The sequence below is a fragment of the Pygoscelis adeliae genome, unplaced genomic scaffold, assembly GCF_000699105.1.
Source record: "Pygoscelis adeliae isolate BGI_AS28 unplaced genomic scaffold, ASM69910v1 Scaffold34, whole genome shotgun sequence".
Lineage (NCBI taxonomy): Eukaryota > Metazoa > Chordata > Aves > Sphenisciformes > Spheniscidae > Pygoscelis > Pygoscelis adeliae.
Window position 1 is genome coordinate 5,292,375 of NW_008824658.1, and position 20,599 is coordinate 5,312,973.

The following is a 20,599-nucleotide window of genomic DNA, read 5'->3' on the forward strand; positions in this document are numbered from 1 at the left end:
GCACACGCCAGCCCGAAGGTGACGTGCTGCTCGCAGCCGCAGGGGACAGCCAGCTCCCGTCTGGCCTGGGGCAGGGGCATCCCTGCCCCAACGGCACCCGTCTCATCTCAACCTTCCAGTTACCCGTCAGCATGGGAGCTCCACATCTGAAAGCCATTTAAGACATTGCATTTGTAACCCAATACTTTGAAGAAATAATAAAGCGAGCCAAATTTAACCCAACTGAGCTGGAGAAGCCAAATCTCTGCCTGCTGCCTTTCTAGAGACTTATGAAATACGTACAAGGGGGAAGTGGAAATACAGACAACCCTTCTCTGGAGCCCAGAGACACCTCTGATGGCCACCCAGCTGTGGAGATGGCGAGGGAAATGCAGCAGGAGATACAGTGAAAGCACGGTGGAGTCAAAGGGACTCCCAGTGCAGTACAAGCCAGTTTCTTGATGCAGTAATGCCAGCTGTCCAGTGTTAGGAAGGGTGGATCCTCTGCAAGGCACCCGAGCGGGACCGAGCCACTCGGCTTTGCCCAGGAGCCCCATCTGCTCTGCCCAAGGACTTGACCATAGCTGCCAGGATCTCAAAACCTGGGTGTGCTAATGACAGAGCTGAGGCTGCTAATACAGGACCAGTTAACGAGGGCAAAGCTGACTGCGATTTGCTAGTGATACTACAGGCTCCACAACACCGAGATTATGGGAAATCCAATACACAGGATACGTATAACAGATAATTAGCCAAACTCTAAAAGCAGCCTCTACAACTTTCTCAAGGTCCTGGAGATCACGGTAACAAAATTTCCTTGTAAATCATGAGTACATCAGAAGAACATGCTTTGTCCCACCCTTGAAAGACCTTTGCAACAGGGAGTAATGCTTCATGTAGGCACGTTTCAGCTTTCACTGACCTCACAAGGTGAATGTTTTATTGCGTCGTTATTCTTACCTGCGTAGCAGCAGCCACACCACAGCAACCCTTACCTAACAAGGACTGGAAAATCCCTCCACAGTCTGGCAGGACTACACACCCACGTGTCTGTGCCAACAAATCTGCCCAGCAGACCATGCTAAGCACTACTGCCAATGGTCAAATTCCAAGTCCAGGCACTTGCTCTCAACCGAAATGCACTAATGGATTTTAAGAATGTGCAGTGATATAACAGCAGCGATGCAGGCAATGTTATGCTGTGATATTTAGAGACACCTGGGAAAGGAGAGACAACCCAGGACCAGCATTTCTGAGAATTACACGTTTTGACTAGGAAATCCTCTTTCCTCTGACTCCATCTGCCCAGTTGGCTACAGTTGGAGAAATGCTGGAGAAGTGCTTTCAGATGTGGCCAAAGGAAGAAGAGTCAGGGTCAACACACCCATCCTGACCAACACCTCCTCCTGCAGTACAGATGCTCCAGGGATGAGTACGGGAGATGACAATGGCCATGAAATCAGAGCACGGTCATGAATGATCTGGATCTATCGGTTCTTCGGCAAACCAGAGCCCTGCTCCATGGAGCACGCTGCACTGTTCCTACCGTCATCTGGTTTGCCCCATTCTTCTTGGACCACGTCCCAAAACCCCTACGTGAGTGAAAGGCACTGAAATGCACTCGAGATCCTGCACTGCAGCAATCCGTGTGACCTCTTTTGGAGAGCCTCAACAAAAATTTCTTCTTCAAGGCCTTTTGTTGCACGTGATTACTTAAAAAGACCGAATGCCCACTCTGGGATTCCCAGGCAAGGAGAAAAACAACAGCAATACTCACCCATCTCCTTGAGCTCCATATTAACAAGTTCCAACCAGCAAGCATCGAGTTCGTCCAGGTCATAGCGGCTTACTCCTTGCAAGTAAGTCCTCGTAGCTTCTGAAATCTCGGAGCCAGGCAGGCTACTCGGTGAAACCTGTGAAGGTGAGTTCTCCAGCTGGGGTATGATCCTGGAAGAAAAGGAGGAGAGGTTGAGAATGAGCTACAACTCGCAAAAGTACGCCGTTTCTTGCCATGGAGGGTGCGACCATACCGTGTGCAAACCTGACTCTAAGAAGGAAAGCAAGCCCAGCAAAATCAAAGGGGGTTTGCGTGCTCAGTGTCATCTCCTGTGCCTCGGATGCTCTGAGGAACCACAACTTGGACACAAGCACTTTCCCAGAGACTGCTGGTCTGCGCACCTTATGTGATGGTTTGAGTTGGGATGCATCAAAACAAGCCGATTTTCAGAAAATGCTGAGCACACCCCGGCTGCCAGCTCCCCTTCCCAGGACCTCAAACTGGCTGCAAAAGGCTGGACATCCTCAATACCACAACCAACTTATGAAAACTTCATTAATCTTTTTCTCCAACAAAACAGTAAAAAAGCTTTTGAGGTCTTCAGAGATAAAAATCATGTAAAACCAGAGAAATATCCACCTTTGACTGTGACAGATGACTGGTGGTCACGGGCTGGGAGATTGCACTTTTCCCAGTGTCCCAGAGAAAACGGGTGCGGGGAAGTGGGAGTGTGGCGGCACGGCTCCGGCATCCCACCTGCCACCGGAGCCAGCCCGCATCCCGCCGTGGCACGGCTCCGGCTCCCGCTGGGCTGGCTTCCTACGCGGTGCCATGCCCGCCCGCCTCGGGCTGCGATCAGGAGGGGAAGGAGCCATTTGGGAATCAGGAATTTGGGTTTTGGCCTGTGCCTCCATCTACCTCAGTGCATTCTTCCCTGCAGATTAGTGGCGTTAACACCAATCCCTTCAGAAATAAAACCAGTATCAGTGCCGCACACAGGCTTTACCACCGCATCTCATTCTTCCTAAACACCCACTGACGCTTTTTGGTATGAACCAGGCTGCACGCCGCATGGCTCCATGCTGCAGAGCAGCCCCGGGGAAGCACCGAGCGGGCGGCTCTGTGCCGGGTTCTCCGCGGGAACACGCCTGCTCTTCAACAGTTCTCCAATTCTCCCTCACACCATGAGAAATTAAGCCATTTTTCCACTTTGTGTGGCTCCTTTCTTCCTCCCTGCCTTGCATTACCACCAGCCTGGTGGCAGCAGCCTCCTATGTGTTTGGATTCCTCAGTCAAATAACTCAACCTACAGCTACAGCTGCCAGCATCAACCTCATGTTGCTCCCCCTGACGTTAGAGGGTTGTTTCTCCCCACGGGGGCTCGCAGAGAGGCTCACACAGGAATACCACATCAGAGCAGAAATAGCCCATTTGGGAGAAATACACTGTCCTGCCTGTGAAACCAGAAAATGTGATGTGGAAAGCACGTGCAAGCACAGGACCGGAGCTGTTACGAATAGCGATGCTCTTGCCCGGAGCCAGTGGTCCTGCCGGCAAGCTGGGACCGTGGCACCAACCCATCCCTGCTCCAGGGCCGCAAAGGGGCATCTCACACCCCTCGAAAGGCAGCATGCACCCGAGCCGTGGGATAAACATGGGGGACAGGGCTAAGGCAAGGGCTTCTGCTCACCACGCTGCCGACCCAGCTCCTTCCACCCGCCGGGCAGGAGGGTGGCATGTGGGTGCCAGGTCTGGCACCGCAACACACTCCGTGCCCTGCGAAGATGAGACTCTTCAAGTGCAATGCTCTGTCCTAGTTACATTCGGCAACGTGAGCCAGCGGCAGCTGAACCCCTTCTCCCCGTTGTGCCCTGCCCAAAGTGCTCAGCAGGAGCACAGGCATCTGTTGAGTCTCTCTGGAGGTCTCCGAGGACTGGAAGAAGCCCCAGCTCTGCCAGTGCTTCCCCTCTCGCCTGGCCCCGGACCTGACTGCAGGAAAAATGAGTTACAGTTTGGCAACCAGCTTTGCTTGCTGCCCTCTCCCCGACGATGCAGGCAGTCTTGGCCAGGCTCATCGCTCCCAGCCCCACTGCACCGAAGTCGACCGATGGGTTCATGCTGTGAGCCGGTCCCAGTGCAGGTCTGTGGCAACTTTCCTTTACCTACAGCAATAGTTTTCCCATTCATCTACGGAAATTAACTCTTTACATGAGAAAAATGAGGTGCAATGAATATGATGGTCCAAATACTGATAGCAGCAGTGACTCCTCCAGCCATTAACTCCTCAGAAGCAATTACTGCTGATTTACTGGGGCACAACCGAGATCGGATCCTGGTCCTGGGCTGCTCAGAGGGGATGCCCACTCTGTGCGGGTATCCACTCTCCTGAGCACCATTTGCAGGCAGAGCGACCCCTGATCTAAAGCATCCTCCAGTCAAGCCCCCGCGACCAAGCCCCACGTTGCAGGCAGGCTGCCTGCTGCCCGCCGCTGCGGGACACCTCCAGCGTGCCATACACTTCAGCGCTGCATTCACGCCGTGCTGGGCAGCACTTTGGCAGGCTCGGCAATGGAGAACATCCCACGGTGGTCTGCGAGATTTGTTCCGAGCGCTCTGTAATCGCAACCGCAGGGATGGGGAGAGGAGCTGCCTCATCTGCTGCAAACTCCCTGCACAGAAAGCGAACAGGCGCTGGCTGTCAGCTCTTCTGCCTTTTCTTGGCAACTCTGCGGCAACATGCATGACACTTGCCATGCACACGTCAACAGTGTCACGCTTAATGACATGCAAGCAGAGGACGAGCTGGAAATGAAAAGCAGCCTGTGGTGCCAGCTGACAGATCTCTGCGAAGTTGGGAGCTGGAGCTCGCTGCAGTATTTGCGCAGCTCACGTTTCCTCCCCGAAATACCACCTCCCGGCACAAATGTCAACACAGAAGGACACTGCAAAGAAACAAACAAGCAAACAGCAACCTGCTGCAGCACGTCATCCACTTCCAAGCAGCTTCTCTGCTGTGCAAAGCCTGAGGATCCAACCCTCCTCTTGCACCAGCACCAGCCGGGAAGCCCACTGGCCCCTGCAAGACTTTTATCTGCCTTCTGTCCCGCTATGTAAGTTAATGTCAGAGCATTGAGTGCCTCGTGCTCTGTGATGTGTGTGGGGCAAAGCCATCGCGTTCATCATGTAACCAGCTGAATCTTGGTACCAGATGCTCCAAAGGTCTGTAAGCACCAAGGAAAGAAATTCATGCACAGCTGCCCTCGGGAACGGGACCCTACCTGCCTTGCCCAAGGTCGCGAAGGAAATCTGTGGCAGGGCAGGAAAACGAACCTGGACTTTCTCCAGACCCAGACACGCAGTTTAATTGCTGTCCTCTGCAGTCACGACCGTTGCAGGCGCTTCCAGAGCCACCAGCGGGTGAAGCAATAATTTGATTGCTCAGAGAGGGAAACATCGAGGGGGTCTTTTTGCCTCTTTTGCCTTACTTTTCCCATCAGTACCTTGAAAATGAAGATGTGCCCCAATGCCCTGAGGACATCTGCAAATTTCAGTTCAGGATCTGAAAATAACCCCATGAAAAGACAGCTCTCAGTCCCCAGATTTTGAAACGAGCTCACTGTAATCTAGGACAGGGCTTGGGGACTCAGGAACGTCTGTATTTAACGCAGACAGCAGTAATAACACTGAAACTATGCCTGCTCCGGTCAGGCTTCAGGACTGTCATCTAAGGAGCTCCCAACCCCCTAAAATATACAGGAGTCGCTGGTGCAACGCGCATCGGTCCAAGGACTGAATTTCTCCTTCCCATGAGCCCAGGTCCAGCTCAGCTCTGCAAAGCGCCAGGCGCTCGGTGGATCCGCAGGCAGGCTGGGCACGGTGGTCTTACAGGAGAAAGCTCAAAGCTGTCGAGAAAAAAAAAAAAACCACAACCCTCCAACTGCGACGCGTATTCCTGTTGGAAAGAACCGCCTGAGCAGGGACGGGGACGGTACCGTAAGCCTTCATTAAGCCGAGTTACACAAGCTGCTCGCCGAGCAGCCGGCTGCAACAGGTGATCGTCTGACACAGGGCCAGCCAGGGATGCTCGGGACGGCGGGAGAAAGGAGCCGCTATTTTTAGCCTGGCATAAAGATGCAAAGATTAATGCTCTGTGTACATATCAAAGGGGCGGCCTGAATAGGTCATTTACTGTATTGACAGCCACCGAAATGCACTTAAGTTTGATAAGGATGCCGACGGTGACCGGCGAAATCTCTTTGGGTTATCTACAATGCAGTACATACGATACTGCCTGCCGAGAGCCGAGCGGCCACGCTCCCGGTGCTGCCGGCGTGCAGGACGCAATGCCTGCCCAAGCCCGGGCAAGTCAGCCCCGATGTGTGTGTGTGTGCAGGCTCTGCCTTCTTATTGCAGGTATCTCGTGGAAAAGGATTTTTGCTAAACCTGATGCTCAGAGATGGGAGACGAGCGACTCTCCCCGGTCACGCAGCCGCCTGCCGAATGCTACCGAACCCCCCAAAACCTGGATGTGTGTTTAGACTCTCTCAGGTCTTGGCTTTGCGCAGACCTGGTGACACAGAGATCACAGGGAGCTTCACGGGGTCACTGATGATAGCACTGCCGGCACGAAAGCTCCGTGTTCAGCCCTTCCTAACACTGCGCCATTAAACGGAGTTTGCTTCGCTTTAATGGGAACTGGAATTTACAGAGTGACTCTGCTTCTCACCACGTCACTGATGATGAAGATCAAGTTAATTAAAATACAAAGATCTAATGGTGTGCTCCACATGCTCACTGGCGTTCACTCAGAAGGTTTGAAACGTGCCACCGCAGCGATAGCAGGTGCCTCCCCCCGTCTGGAAACACATGTATCGGGGAGGGTTGATCAAGAGCCGCAGCACTCGGCACCCCAGCACCGCGCCGCCTGCACAGCTCCTATCTCACTGCAGTTTGCTTCCGTTACTAATTATTAGTCCTATAAGGAATAAGTGTTAATATGAAATGTATCTTCTGAAGAGAACCACTACACTTTACTTTTGGAGTTCCCTCTTCATGGGCAGGACCCTGCGCCCCCGCGCCCATCGGCAGCACGGGCTGGCATCCCCCGGAGTTAACTCCGACTGGGGGATGCTGGGACACGTTCGTGCCACGTTCTCACCATTTCAAATACCAGCAAAGGGAGGAGGTCAGAAATGAAGAAACTGCACAAAGAAGGCACCTGGAGGAGAACTTCTAACCCCAAGCCTGTTGTGCGTAACCGAGGGAAAAGATGAAAAAGGAAAGACATCCCAAAGGGTCCGCAGCCCACCGAGCCCCTTGGCATGAAACTTGCCCCTTACCAGCCTCTGAGCCCAACGCAGCCACGGGGGAGGGAAGCGCATCAGCTGAAGCCTCCCCAGGCAATGCCCACCCCAGGGGGACACGGTGCCCCTCAGTCCCAGGAAGACAAACGCTGCCATCAAGACCTTACCCTCAGATTACGCACACCCAGTGATGGCCAGACCCAGTGAGGCTGAAACCTGATGCAGGCTACCTAATCGGAAAGCAAAAACTGCGGATTCAGGATCTGGCTCCTCTTACACTCATTTTCTACTGACACGGATCTTCTGACTTCAGCGTGGCTATGCCTCATTTGCACCAGTGGGAGATGAGACTCCAGCGCTAGGTCTGCACCTCCGCAGGGACAGCAGTGCCTTTCGTCAGGACACTTTGCCCTGTCGGGTGGCTCCAAACTGCGACTCGAGCGGTGCCGATACCTGCTGCCCAATGGCACCTCAGAAATAACAGCAGAATTATTTTTCTATACAGCAAATGGCTTGTATAACCCTACACAGACCTCCTGGAAGCCTGGTCAAGGTTAAACCTGACTCATCCGCAGCACTTGGTTAAACATGAGGTTTTTATGGCTTGCAAACGCTTCAGCAAACTGTACGAGAGGCTACGCCTGCTCCTGTGAGTGTCCCTCCCACCCCGAGGGGTGCAGGAGGCTGCCGGGTGCCGGGGGCTCGCACGGGACACCCCAAGCCTGGGACGACCAAGCAGGACATGATGCCCGGAGGTGTGCAGCCTCCCGTCGATTCCTGGATTTGCTTTAGTGGGTAAAATCATTTTCCTAAAAAGCAACCCGTTCCTCCCTGACACATGCTAACACACCTGCAAAGAGCTTCTCGGTGTTCAGATATAAAGATCAATGACTGCAGAGACAGTTGCCTTGGGCTAGGAGGAACGGTGGAAGGAAGAGATCCTACAATTTAATACAAGAGAGCAATCCTTTTGAAAAACCCATGCTCTGATTTACAGCAATATAGAAAACAGACCGTGCTGTGCACCCCTCCTCATCTACAATAACATCAAGAAAATTGGAGCCCGGGAAGCTGTAAGCTTTGTGCTGCCCAGACGCACTGCAGTGGAGACACAGCTAGAAAAAGGGAAGAAACCACCGAGGCTGCCCTCGCCAGCATCTCCTGCCCATCTGGGCTCCATGAGCTGGGGCTGGCAGGGACATCACCGCTTTTGCACAGGAACGGGGCTTAATCCCCTTTGGAAACATTCACATTTCCAAACAGCTGCTCAGAGGAAAAAGAAAAACCCACCCAGGCCGGGTGATGAGGACGTCCGCACACGTGCCACCAACTCACACAATTTTGCGGAGAATTTTGCATTATGTACGAATAGCCTTCACATCCCAGGTTCAGGCATCGGTGATCCCATAGGAATCCACCCTTCCCTCTTATTTCTAGACTTGTTTTCTAGTTTTCCTACTCCAGCCTCAGGGGTGGTGGGGAAGATGCAGGACTTCCTACCTGCTTCAAGTGCTTCAGGATGGCAAGACACCGCCCGTGGTGCAGGACGTGGGAGGCAAGGGATGCCCACCATCCTTGCCAGGGCTGCGGCGGGAATTAGGTGCCCGGAGGAGTCTGGCAATATGCAGGCACCTGCTCGAGGAGACGGTTTTCTAAAGATCGGTGAAAATACGCGTTCCTCACCCTTGGCGAGAGCCAGCGGCACAGCCGTGCTGTGCCCTGGCATCTGCCTCGGCTTGGGAGAGCGCCCGCACCCCCTCCCGCTGATGGTACCGGCGCGGCCACCCAGGCACTCCATTGATTTTTCCTTTCTTGGAGAGAAAGCAAGAGTCAAGCTCTTAATTATCTCAATTACCAGTTTTCCCGTTTCCCTTTATCTGTATCGAAGGGCTTCTGTTGGCTTGTGTAGAAAATTTTCTCTTTTTTAAAAAAGCAGAAGTAGTCAGGTAAACAGCAAAAGCAGTGCTAGGAAATTCATTGCCGGGGCATTTGTGAGGCTGAGAACTCATCAGCCCAGCTTGTTTGTGCTGCCCTGCCGTCTCTGTTGGGGCCAGCTCCTGCACAAGCAGATCTCCACGGCACAAGAGGAATTTCATGTGTCTTCGAGGGTTTTTCCCCCAGAGTTTTGATGCTTTAGTTATTCATCCCTAGGCTTGGTTCAAAGAGGGTGAGACACACTCAGCCCCAGGCTGTATCAGCCCTGGCACGTTCCAAATAAATGGTGACGGTGACACACAAGCACCCTGCGGCCAGGGACCCTGTGCAGGGCGTGACCAACCAACCCACCCAGACTGTGTCTGCATGAAAAGCAAGAACATGCTCCAAAAAGCCTCAAACCACCTCTCTCAACCTAAACTAGAGCAAAAGAGTCTTGGGTAGCAAGCAATGGGTTACGAAGCACGTGGATGAGGCAAGATCCTGAGCTTCCGAGGCTCTGTGATGTGCAGGGGGTGTTGAGAGAAGAGAAAGTATCGTGTGTGACCCTGGGTTGGGGATGGAAACCGTCACGAGGCCGGGGTGACCCATACCCCAACGGGGAATGTCTCAAATGCACCAGAATGGGCAGGTGGCAGAGGATACATAACGCCAAAGCGGGAAATGAAAACGCTACAGGAACAAACAGCATAGCCTGAAAGTTTTACTCGGGTAAAAAGCCTGCTTTTACTGAAAGTAAAAAAGAAACACTGCGCTGCTGAAGAGCACAGCGAGCACCACAGCCCGCAAACGATGCTGTTCTTGGGGGGAAAAATGCGGTCCTGGGCAACAGCTTCTTGGGGGTGCCGCCAAACAGCTCAGAGAGCCGCGAGATGCCCTGGCCCTCTGCCCTGTGAGTAGTCTTCAACACCATCTCCCCCCCCCCACACCCCCCACAGAGTGACCCCCAAAGTCCTGCTCATCCCTCCAGCCCCTACAGCGGAGGATGCGGTGCCGGGAAGGACAAACCCGCCCCGCCCCCGCCCAGCTCCGTGGCGGCACAAGGGCTTTACCGGCATCTGAGCACCATCACGGAGCACCCAAACACAGCAGACCCACAACCATGAGGTAAGTCACTTCTCGCTGATCCAGCGTGAGTGGCTGGTGAGTTTGGTTGCCCTCCTTCAGCCAGAGCACTCTAGCAAGGCGGCTTCCCATTAACACCTCGCTGCCGCCCCAACGACCTGGGCAACGCGTGGCCCCCACTGCGCAACGCACTGCTGAGATGACTCCTTTTCCAAGCAGGGCTCCGGTGGTGGGACCACACGCCTTCCCATCGCAGCTACTGGTCCTGGCGGTCGCTGGTGATGTGCCACCACCGAGACGCTGCGGCTCGCCCTGCACCACCACCGCAAAGCATCACAGAGGCAAAGCCTCCGCCCAAGTGCTGAACCACTTGCAGAAGCTCGATTGCTCTGGAGGAGCATTTACTCCTTTATTTATCCAGCCAGCCAGAGACATGGCATTTAAAAAAAAAAATCTGTATCAATCAAGGGCTTATTTAAACGAAGGGCTGAAAACTGGGATCACCCTGAAAAGCACAACAAACCTGAGGCCATTAGTCTGAAAGTGGGTCTCAAGGGCACTTGAGGAAAAGGAGTAAGTGGACCCCAACACTCTTGAGGATCACATCTATCCCTGGAGAAGATTATGCGGTAATAAAATATACTCAGCAAATTCCCATGGTTAATCTCATCTCTGCAAACTGAGTGCTTCACTTGGCTGAAGGGAGAAGGCATTTTTTTCTATATGCTCCCTTTTAATGTACTAGATAGAAATAATTAATCCTGAGTAGTGTTTCTCTTCTGAAAATACTTAATTTTCTTACAAGGAAGGCTTTAGTCAGTCACCTTTTCTTTACCTACATTCCGGTCTAAATTAGTCTTGTCCAGCGTCCATAAATAAATCAGCTTAGGAAAGTCAGTGGAAAGATAACTCTGCCAGCAACCTTCAGTGGATGCTGACGCTGTTCTTACCGCCAGCTCCACTCGTGGGGGAATTCTCCTGGGGCACACGACGACTTTAAGAAGGCAATTTAAAGGGATGATTTTCATTTTCTGTTTATTAAAATAGTATCTAGCAGGCCATACAGACCAGATGCCCAGTCTTCTTATGAACTTAAGCTAATAGATTTTATAGGCGCTATTGCTCCTCGGTAGTGGAGCGGAATTTAACATGTTAGAAAAAGAGCCTGGTGGCACAAGGGTGAAGGACGGGGTTGCAGACGGTGGAGGACAGTCATGGTAACGAGCTGTGACCCACAAAAAAGATTTTGCGACCCTCAGTGTACCCAGGCCCAGATTTACCGACAATGTTACACCTACTTATTCCACTTTTATGGCTTCTAGTAAAGTCTGTAGAACCATAAGCCAAAAACTATACTCCCAAAGCTGGGTTCAAAGAAGAAAGGCAACGCCAAGAAGATATTAAATGGGTTAGGTTTTAAATTAACTGGCCTGATGTTCAGACCAGCATGTAAGCTGGCTGGACCGGCTAGATGAGCCTAAAAGCATTGTTAGGATCCAGGTCTTGGTGCTAACGGGTACCTGTGCACTTCACCACTCCCCTCCTCGACTGAAGATGCTCCAGGTAACATCAGGAGCACCCCGGTCACCAGCGCAGGCTGCTTGAGAGCTCACAGCCCTGTGGGCACACTGCTGTCACCCCTGGCACAAGCCACTGGCAGGAGACCTGAAACCAAAGACCCGGGACCCTGCGGGAGGGACCACTGGTACCCGGCGTCTGCCAACACGTCCTCCTGCGTGATGGAGCAGAGAAAGGGCTGGAGGCAGCTGGTCCCGAGGAGGAGAGCGGCGACACAGTGCGTCTGGGCAGGCCGCTGGTACCAAACCCTTTTATTTGAAACAAACAAGAACCTCAACAAAATTAAAGCCCTGTTTTTAGCGGGCACTGCTGGGACCGCTTTGTTCAGAAAAGTAAGGATTTGCAGTATTTCCTTATTGGCTGTTGGAACCAAAACCCCTCAAGATTTGGCAACAGCCTTTGCAAATCCACAAACATTCATATGTACGTAACAGCGGCTGCGGGCGCAGGGCTCAGCCCGAGGGTCAAAGGTGGGTCCGGGAAGGGGAACCTGCAGCGACTATCCCGGCTGGTGGCCCGGTCTGCCGCCCCGCTCCGTGCCATTCGTAGGCTATCCTCATGTCAGGGGCTGTAACAAGCACATTTCTAGCAAAAATAGTTGATGGAGGTAACATAAAATCAACGCTTTCCTCGGTCATCCATGCTCGAGCGAGCAGCCCGGTGTAATCACAGGGTTCATCACCGCTGCTGTTAATGGGTGTGATGCATGGCTGGGCTGGCGCTACCCCCTCATATAACCTCAACCTTCAGTAAACCACTTGTCCCAAAAACCTACGCAGGTGGTAAACACTTGGTTCAGCCCTGAAGCTCTCGTTCGACTTCTTGCTGCTGTTTTGGGAGAACAAAGCAGCTGGATTTGGCTCCGGGAGGATCCACCAAGCTCCTGTAACAGGAGCACCCGTGCCCAGAAGGCACCCCACAACTGCCCAATCACCGGTGGCCAATGCTCAGCCCCGTGAAGGTCCCTTTGTGTTACCCAAGTGGCACTCGGGACGCTCAGGAAGGGGTTAACGCTGCTTGCAGCAGCGTCCTGCCCTCCGGGTACCAGCAGCCAGTGAACGTGGCTCCGGGTGACGTAATGCCTGGGTGGCCTGGGTGGCTGCGCAGGCTGCACACCCCATCCCTCCCACGCTGGAGATGTGTCAGGGACCCCGGGATGCGTCAAGGACCCCGGGATGTGTCGGGGACCCTCGTGTCCTCTGCCAGGCAGGGACCAGCCCAGGGCAGTGCAGCTCAGCTACACCCACCGTCCCTTTAGCTGTTGTTTTCTCCAGCTGAACCCCAGCTCGGCACTTTCCAAGCAGCGAATATTATAAATGATCATTATCAGCTTTTAAAACATCCTCAGCCATCGCGAGGGTACAGCGAGCGGTGCCGTGCAGCTCCGCAGGGCGCAGCCCCGGCACAGCCTCACCGCCCGCGGTTGCCGGCACCGTCTCGACTGGGAAACTCCTTTTGGCTCCAGGACTGTCCAGGGTCTCGCTGTTTGGGTTTGGATATCCCCCTGTGACAACAGCATTTCTGTGCAAAATGTCAAGGACCGGGTCGGGTGGCCCCTCACGTGCTGCTGGCGGTTGAGGATTTATACAGGCAGGTTCTGGAAGTTTTACAGAAATGCAGCTGAAACTCCAAACTGCAATTAACAGGTGCAGTAAGAAAAATGCTCCATTTTCCCCTCTCCATGTAGTATCTCCTCCAGTAACAGCCTGTAACCAGAGTGGGTCCTTCCAGGCCTCTGGAATAATGTAATCCTCTAAGGAGAAAGTGATTCACTCTTCTTTGATGTGATAAAAAGAAGAAAACAAGTGAACAGGAGGCACTAAACAGCCATCTTGTTAAACCCAGACAGCTTTTCCAATTTCGTTTCTGAGCTGTTTATCACCATATAAAAAGCCTGATACTCAGCAGACTAGATAAAGACCGGAGTGTTGATGTCCCTGTCTTTCTCACGTTTATATTCCAGCCTAAATCTCGCTGAGATTTAGCTCAACAAATGAATTATTTAAGTCTCAACTCTGATTCAGCGCCCGGAAGATTATTTTGATGTAGACCAGAGAAGGGACCTGGTAAACGAGCGCTCAGGTGCAGCGTTGGGAAGTTGCAGAGCAGCGTCCGCCTTCCCGAGGCAGAGGAGAGGACGGGCACCATTTCACAGCGGGATCATCTGCACAACTTCTGTGCAGAAGAAAACCACGGCTGCATGGACAAACAGCGATGACCAGACAGCGGTTTGCTGGTGGGCTGGCTGGAACAACAAAACGCAGATGTTTTTCTGGTTGACTAGACAAAAGCAGCGTCTGGGCTGAGAGCAAAATACACACATAATTTTTGATGCTGTGCAATGATCATCTTCGTATTCCTTTCCCCCTTTTCCTCTCTGTGCCATTCATCCTTAACAGTGACATCAAAGGCAGCAGGAGGGGGTTCTGACCCCTCTGGCTCCGAAACCCAGCAAAACACGGTGGCCCCCAACCCCAGGGCAGCTGCAGAGGACGCTCAGGAAGCATCTGCTCCCCCTGGGCGACCAGGGCAGAGCCAGCACCAGCGCCAGCACCTATGGGTGCTGCTCTCCTCCTTCTCCCAGAGCACCACTGACCTACCTGGTGGCCCTTCAGGGACTCGTGTTGCATGCCAACCTTCTCCAAACGCAGCCAGCAGGCTGCTAGTATTCTGCTCATTTCCATTTAAGCAATATGTATCTTGGAATTGCTACTAGGGAAGCCAGGGACACATGAGCATATGTTTTCTGGATATAAAAAAGACGAAAAACGTTGCTTCTTTATGTAACTTAAGCCAAGCTACTAACATTAAAGCATCTGGAATTAATTATCTCAGCCAGATAATGTTTCCACAATTATTTCAGTAATGCAAACGGCTCCACTCATATTTGTATCCACCTACTAACGGGGAGCAGAGACAGAGGCTGTGAGCAATGGCAGCAGCTCTGCACCTGCCGTGGTCTGAGCGGGGGCTGCGAGCACGAGCCACAGCAGATCCGGAATTGGCGCTGCAGCAGATCAGGAATTGGCCAAATCCCCCCGACCCTATGCTAACGGAGCTGAGCACCGGAAAGCTCAAAATACAGACGAGGGCACAAAGATGACTACTCCTGTGATCAGCACGGTGCCATTGCACGGGTCTCCTTACAGAAAACCAGCCTAATGAAAGCAAAGCTTTGAAGAATTTGAAAAGGCAGCATCCAGCCTTTTTTAATGTGTTTTGAATCACTGCACTAACACTGAACCCTGAAACACATGAGAACAGTTTTGACGCTGAGTCACTTGAAGCAGCGCGCAGCCCATCCCACAAAACCCAGAGGGATCTGTCTGCCTCTCGCACCATCCACGTACTGCTATGCAGCTACGCTTGTTTTGGTGCATTTTCCAGATCTTCAAGTGCACTGAAAAAAACCACCTACCAGCTCTTCTCCACCTCGCCAAGGTCCTGGGAACATGGTAAAGCTCACTTTCCAGCCATGCAGGCTTCACCTAAATTTAGCAGGATTATCCACAGCAGCACCAAGGACCGAGCAGATATTCCCGCTGCCGGGCTGTCCCGGTCCTCCCATCACTCTGAAGAGCACTTAAGAGGAATCGTTTCTTGTATTGTTCAACGGGGACACGAGGTGCACTAAATCACTAAGAGGTGATTTAATTACTGCTGTAGTTGCAAGCAGCAGCAATCAGATCTGCTACGGTTTGCCTGGCTATACACTAAATTCATGGTTCTGGATGGAGAGCGGAGGCGATGGAGTGAGATGCGGAGGCTCCCGAGGCTGTACCAAACCGGAGTCTGCCCTGAGAGCCGTAAACCTCGTTACGGAGCAGCAGGAAAAAAATATACATTTACTACTGAAATACACTTGACTTTCTGTGTGCTTGATCCAGTATAAACCACAGGCATCCACTGGGAGGATTAGCAAACATTTAAAATAAAAGTCCAAGTGGCTCGGTACTAGGTAAGAACAGCCTGGATTAACATGTTTCCCGTAGCAAAATAATGAAGGTGAGGACTTGCTGAAAGCCCCCACAAGAACTTGTCAAGCAGATTGTAAAACAGAAACGATTACAAGTAACAGACAGAGTAAATCACACTTACTCCTTCACAAAGCACTCGCAGGCACTGGGCACAAACTGACAACCCTCTACAGCGCTGATACCACCTTTTGCACTGCCCAGACCCTCTGAGCCACTGAACCACTGCTGCCGTAGGGGCGATTCACCCCATCCTAAATCAGATATCTAAAAGACTGGCAGGACAGACCACCCCGCAAACAACCCGTCTCTCCCCGCTGCTGGCAGGGACAAGGGCTGCCTGAGCAGATCCGACTGGAAACCTCCCTTTCCCAGCGGCAGAGCTGCAGAGGGAACTCACCGATGTTAAATCACTGGGGTTTTTTTTGCTGTCCTTGATCAGTGCTACTGGCACGAGTGCTGCCGGGGACCCGCAGCTCAGCCCGGCCACCCTCGCCGCGGCCAGGCGTCACCGCAGGGGTCCCCGGAGCACACGGGGCGTGCAGGCAGCAAGCTTTCCTCTCCCCGCGCTCCCATGTCCCAGGGCTTATGATCTAAACATTTAGGCCTAGGGCGGTTGGGATTTTTATTTCTTTTGATCAGAGCAGAGTCTCAGATCTTGAAAGGGAAGCGTACATGTATTTCTGAAGCATACCAGAATCCAGGCATATTTAAGGGCAGGCAGCCACAGAATGGGGATAACTGACCCAAGAAATACCCCTTTGTAAAATCGCCAGCGTGCCATCTGCAAGCCCCAAACTCACACGTTTTTCATGATGAGCTGGAGGGAAGGGGAAAAAAAAAAAAAAAAATGAAAGGGAAAAAAAAAAAGGATCATGTTCAAAAAAAAAAAAAGCTCTGCTCCAAAAGATACACAAACTGCTGCAGAATCCTGCCTGCCCCTTCTGCAGCAAAGCCCAAGGGAAGCTGCTGATGAGTCAACAGCCAGCCTGCGTCGCCGACCGAGGAAAGGAAGTCCAATCTCAACACTCGAGAACAAAGTGTGCTGGTTCATACCGTACATGCTGAGAACGAAGCCTCAGAAAGCCCTCCCCGGCTTGGGAGCCATGCTGCTGCAAGGATACAGCCTGGCCGCCATCCAGGGCTCCCGCTGCACGTGGAGGAAGAGGGAGAGGAGAAGTCCAGGCATTGCTGGGACGTTTGCATCGTGCCGCCCCGCTGCCGGGCCGGCCTGGCCGCAGCTCCTCAGTGCTACCACGCTCCACGCCGCGGCAGAGATTGCTCCCGGCGTTATTTTTCTCCCTTCGCTGGAATCGCTCCCTCCCTGTGCTGGGTGTTCTGGATGTGGCATCCAGCCCCGCCGGGATGAGCCAAGGTGTCCACTCACTGGGAGCAGAAGGGAAGAAGGGCAGGGATGTGCCCCAGTCCTATACCCCTTCCTGGTGCACCAGTTAATTCTCCTCCCCGTCCCAGTACACTCATGTCCAACGCTGTCGCCCGCTAGCAGACCCACTCCGCGTGCCTCCTCTTGCTCCCTTTTGCAATGACGCTGGTATCGCAAAACCATGACATGAACATCCCTGCCAACAACTCTGCACCCTCTCAAAGCACTGCTGGACCTCCTGGAGATGTTGGGGCAACTCCTTACGGGACTGGAGTCCACTAAAGAGCAACACAGCTCGAAGGAGATGAGTGCCGGGCAGCCCCACATCGCGATCCGGGCACAGCCAGCCCCGCGCCAGTTCGACACATGCCCAGCAGCACAGCTTGCGTTGAGTGGCTCTATGGAGGCGAGGGGCCAGAGGGGACCCGAGGGAGGACAGGACAGTGACACAAACACCGTGCCACCGTGGCAGATGGCGTTTGCGCTGGTGCCACCGCCATCGCCGAGCTGGTACTGGCAGAGGTTGTGCCTTCCTGTTGCCACAGCACTTTCTGTTTTCTGTTAAAACAGGGCCACAGCAACGACGCAAGTATAGATCTGCAACACCAAGAATATCTGGGAAGCCTGCCAGCAAGAAGCAGCCTTCCTGCTCGTCCTCCCGCTGTGTGCAAATTCACAGGAAACAGAATCTACAGCACATACTAATGTGGCTTAATGTGAGATCCAAGAGCCACCTCTAGATCCTGCCTGCATCCCTGTCAGCCTGGGGAAGGAGCCGCGTGCCAAAAATGTTAAATCATTAAATAAAGGAGGAATTAAAGCCGGTATAGGTGCATAAAATCACACATAGGTGCCACTGCTTTATGGACTGATGCTCTCTGCTGAGCAAGCTCAACTTGCCACCGTGCACAGCACTGGCATCGCCGCCAGTGGGTAGGGACGAGCCTGGGTCAGGTCCCTGTACACCCGCCCCGCAAAAAGGGCTTCACAGCCTCCTACGAGCATCCATGGCAAACCAGCAAGGCCCACTTTCCTCTTGGGTGTATCACGGTGTGGCTCCGGGAAGACAAAGCTCATCTAAAGCATCTCTTTCCCATTTACAACAGGAGTGGTACCCACAGCCCCGATGCTCCGAGACTCTTGCAATAACTCTTCCTGCTACTTTACCTTGCGTAATCCTTAAACTCAGGCTGCGCTGAGATGCTCCAACATTGCATCCAGCACGCAACTGTGCCCCCACACCAGACTGGGATCTCGTACCTGGCTCTACCACTGACTCACGGTAAAAATCTCTGTGCCTCAGTTTACCCATTTGTAAAATAACTGCAGAGGTCACACGGGAGCTGTAAGGCTCATCTCTGGTGCTGGAAAGCCTGTGGAGATCCTTCGGCTACGGGCTCTAGCAGAGGTGGGAAGTACTGTCATCACCGGGATGTACTGTCATCACCGGGATGTAGTGCCAGCACCACCCACATCCCAGGGCGGGTGGCCTGGAGACGCGCGGGCAGAGGATGCCAGCCTGCCGCTCCCTGCCTCTGAGAAGGGAAACTCGCCTCGACTCCTCATTCCCCTGCTCTCATCCGACTGCAAGCGGCTTTTCTTGCCACGCCGGAGCCCTTCAAGCTTCGGGCAATTCTCAGGCGTGTTACAGTACAAAATAAAACCCTTTTCAGTAGCGATGAGCCAGAAATGATTGTGGAGAGGAAACAGCTGATCTCCTGCGCTGCCTGATAACCCTGGCGTGCGGGTGGCCATCGGCAGCATCTGTGCCTCCCGGGACACCAAGCCAAGAGATGCTACACCTCTTCCCCCACCGCTTTCCTCGCAACTGCACTGCGATTTGCGCTAACCTAGAAAGGACCCTCGAGTTTAAGGTGGCTCTTAGTGGAGGCATTTTGAGATGGTGGCTTTCTGGGGAAAGCATTCCTTAAAATACAGCTCTTTCCTTCTGCCTCACCCCCAGCTTTTGACATTTTAGAGCTCCAGAAAAATAAAATGTTTCAAAAATCTAATTTTCAGCTTTGGAGACACAAAACCTAGAGGAAGGCTGCGGGTAGGAAGAGCTGGTTTCCAAGCGCCCAGGCAGGAGATTAGAAGAGCAGCAGCGGCTGCGTACAAGGCACCTTTCGGAGGGCGAGATCCATCTCTGGAGTGGGAAGCAACTCTCGCACCCTCTGCGGCAAAATCTGCTCGCTCAGCCCAGGAACCAGACCCCTGGGGTCGCAGGATGATGGGCTGAGTATTATTTTGCAGGCAGTGCTTGCCCGCTCTCCAGCTCCAGGGGCTCTGGTAGCTTCTCCCCCCCCTGCCTCCCTCTAGGAATTTCACATGGAAATGGCTGTCAGGAGTGACAAAATTAGGACTGGATTACCACGGGCATCTGTCCCCTGCTGCAGCAAACCTAAGGGCAGCATACTCTGTCACACCCCTGCGTTACACCTCTGAGATGGGGGGGGAAAGCAAAACGCTGCCCCCACAGCGAGGAAGAGCAGCGGCTGCTGGGCTCCAAATTTCCCAGTCTAGGACAAAATCAGCGCTGGGATTTTTTTCAGCAGAGAAAGGAATTTGGATTGCTGACATCCGACACAGGGAGGATCCGTTAGGTTAACGTGAAACTTTTTGTTTGCGTAGGGAAAAAGGAAAGTTTGGAAGCAAAGGGGGAAACTGGTGCAGAGCCCACGGGGCAGCAGCCGCAGGGTGGTAGCGAAAGCAGCAGCTCAGATGGGACCAGCGAGACACCCGCTCACTGCTGCCAGGATGGAGACAGGGGCAAATTAAAGCAATTAAACTAGGGAGGTAAATGGAGTTGTAAGGCCTTTAAAGGCTGCTCTCTTTAGGCAGATGAAATATAGTCATCTATTGTGAAAAAATACTTGACATTTCTCCGAAGGAGGGCAAGCTGCAAGAAGGAGTTGCCTAACACTGGAGATACGAAAGGGACTGCAGTCTTCATCTGTCCTTGGCAGTCCGAACGCTGCTCTCTCCATCTCCGACTCTCACATCGGTGACCCAAGTGGGAAAACATTGAGGATGCTATCGGGGGGAGAACTGCTCGGGAGGAGCACGCCCGTCTCTGCTGTGCCTTCTGGTGTGCATGTGGAGAGATGCCGTCCTGATTAAAAAAAATCTGGCAGTGTCACCGCTTGTCCCCCTGGGACGTGCATCATGGCCACAAACCAGGTGCAACCATTAATGCTGCCGTAAAATGAGCTCTTCATTCCACTCACATCGCACTAGCGAAGGCAAAATATCTTGAACAGGCTTCAGTCCGAGGACAAAGCCCTTCTGGCCATGCTTGCTGTCTTGCCAGCAAAGAGAGATGGTTCAGGCAGATGAGACATGGTGCAGGACAGACAGATGAAGCAACAAGAGAGGAAAGACCTCTGAGGAAGCTAGGGCTGCGGGTAAGCAGCACGATCCCACAGCAGCCCGGGAGGAGCAGCCTGGGATGAGCGGGGCACATCGCAACCCAGAGGGGCTGCGGAAATCCACCTGGGATTAGCTGAGAGTGATGGAACCGCTAACGAGTATCTTTGAGAGGTCACAGAGAACAGGTCAGATTTCAGAAGATGACACACATTACCTGCCTTTAAAAATAAAACTC

The 20,599-nt window shown here is 53.0% G+C and overlaps 1 protein-coding gene across 2 annotated transcripts in view; it reads right to left on the reverse strand.

Moving 5' to 3' along the window:
• JADE2 (jade family PHD finger 2) overlaps positions 1-20,599 on the reverse strand; it is an 81,757-nt gene that overhangs the window by 36,986 nt on the left and 24,172 nt on the right. For both annotated transcript variants that reach the window (XM_009322713.1, XM_009322714.1), the window contains exon 6: positions 1,757-1,926. In XM_009322713.1, the coding sequence (XP_009320988.1) occupies positions 1,757-1,926 (170 nt within the window). The remainder of the gene's footprint in view (positions 1-1,756; positions 1,927-20,599) is intronic.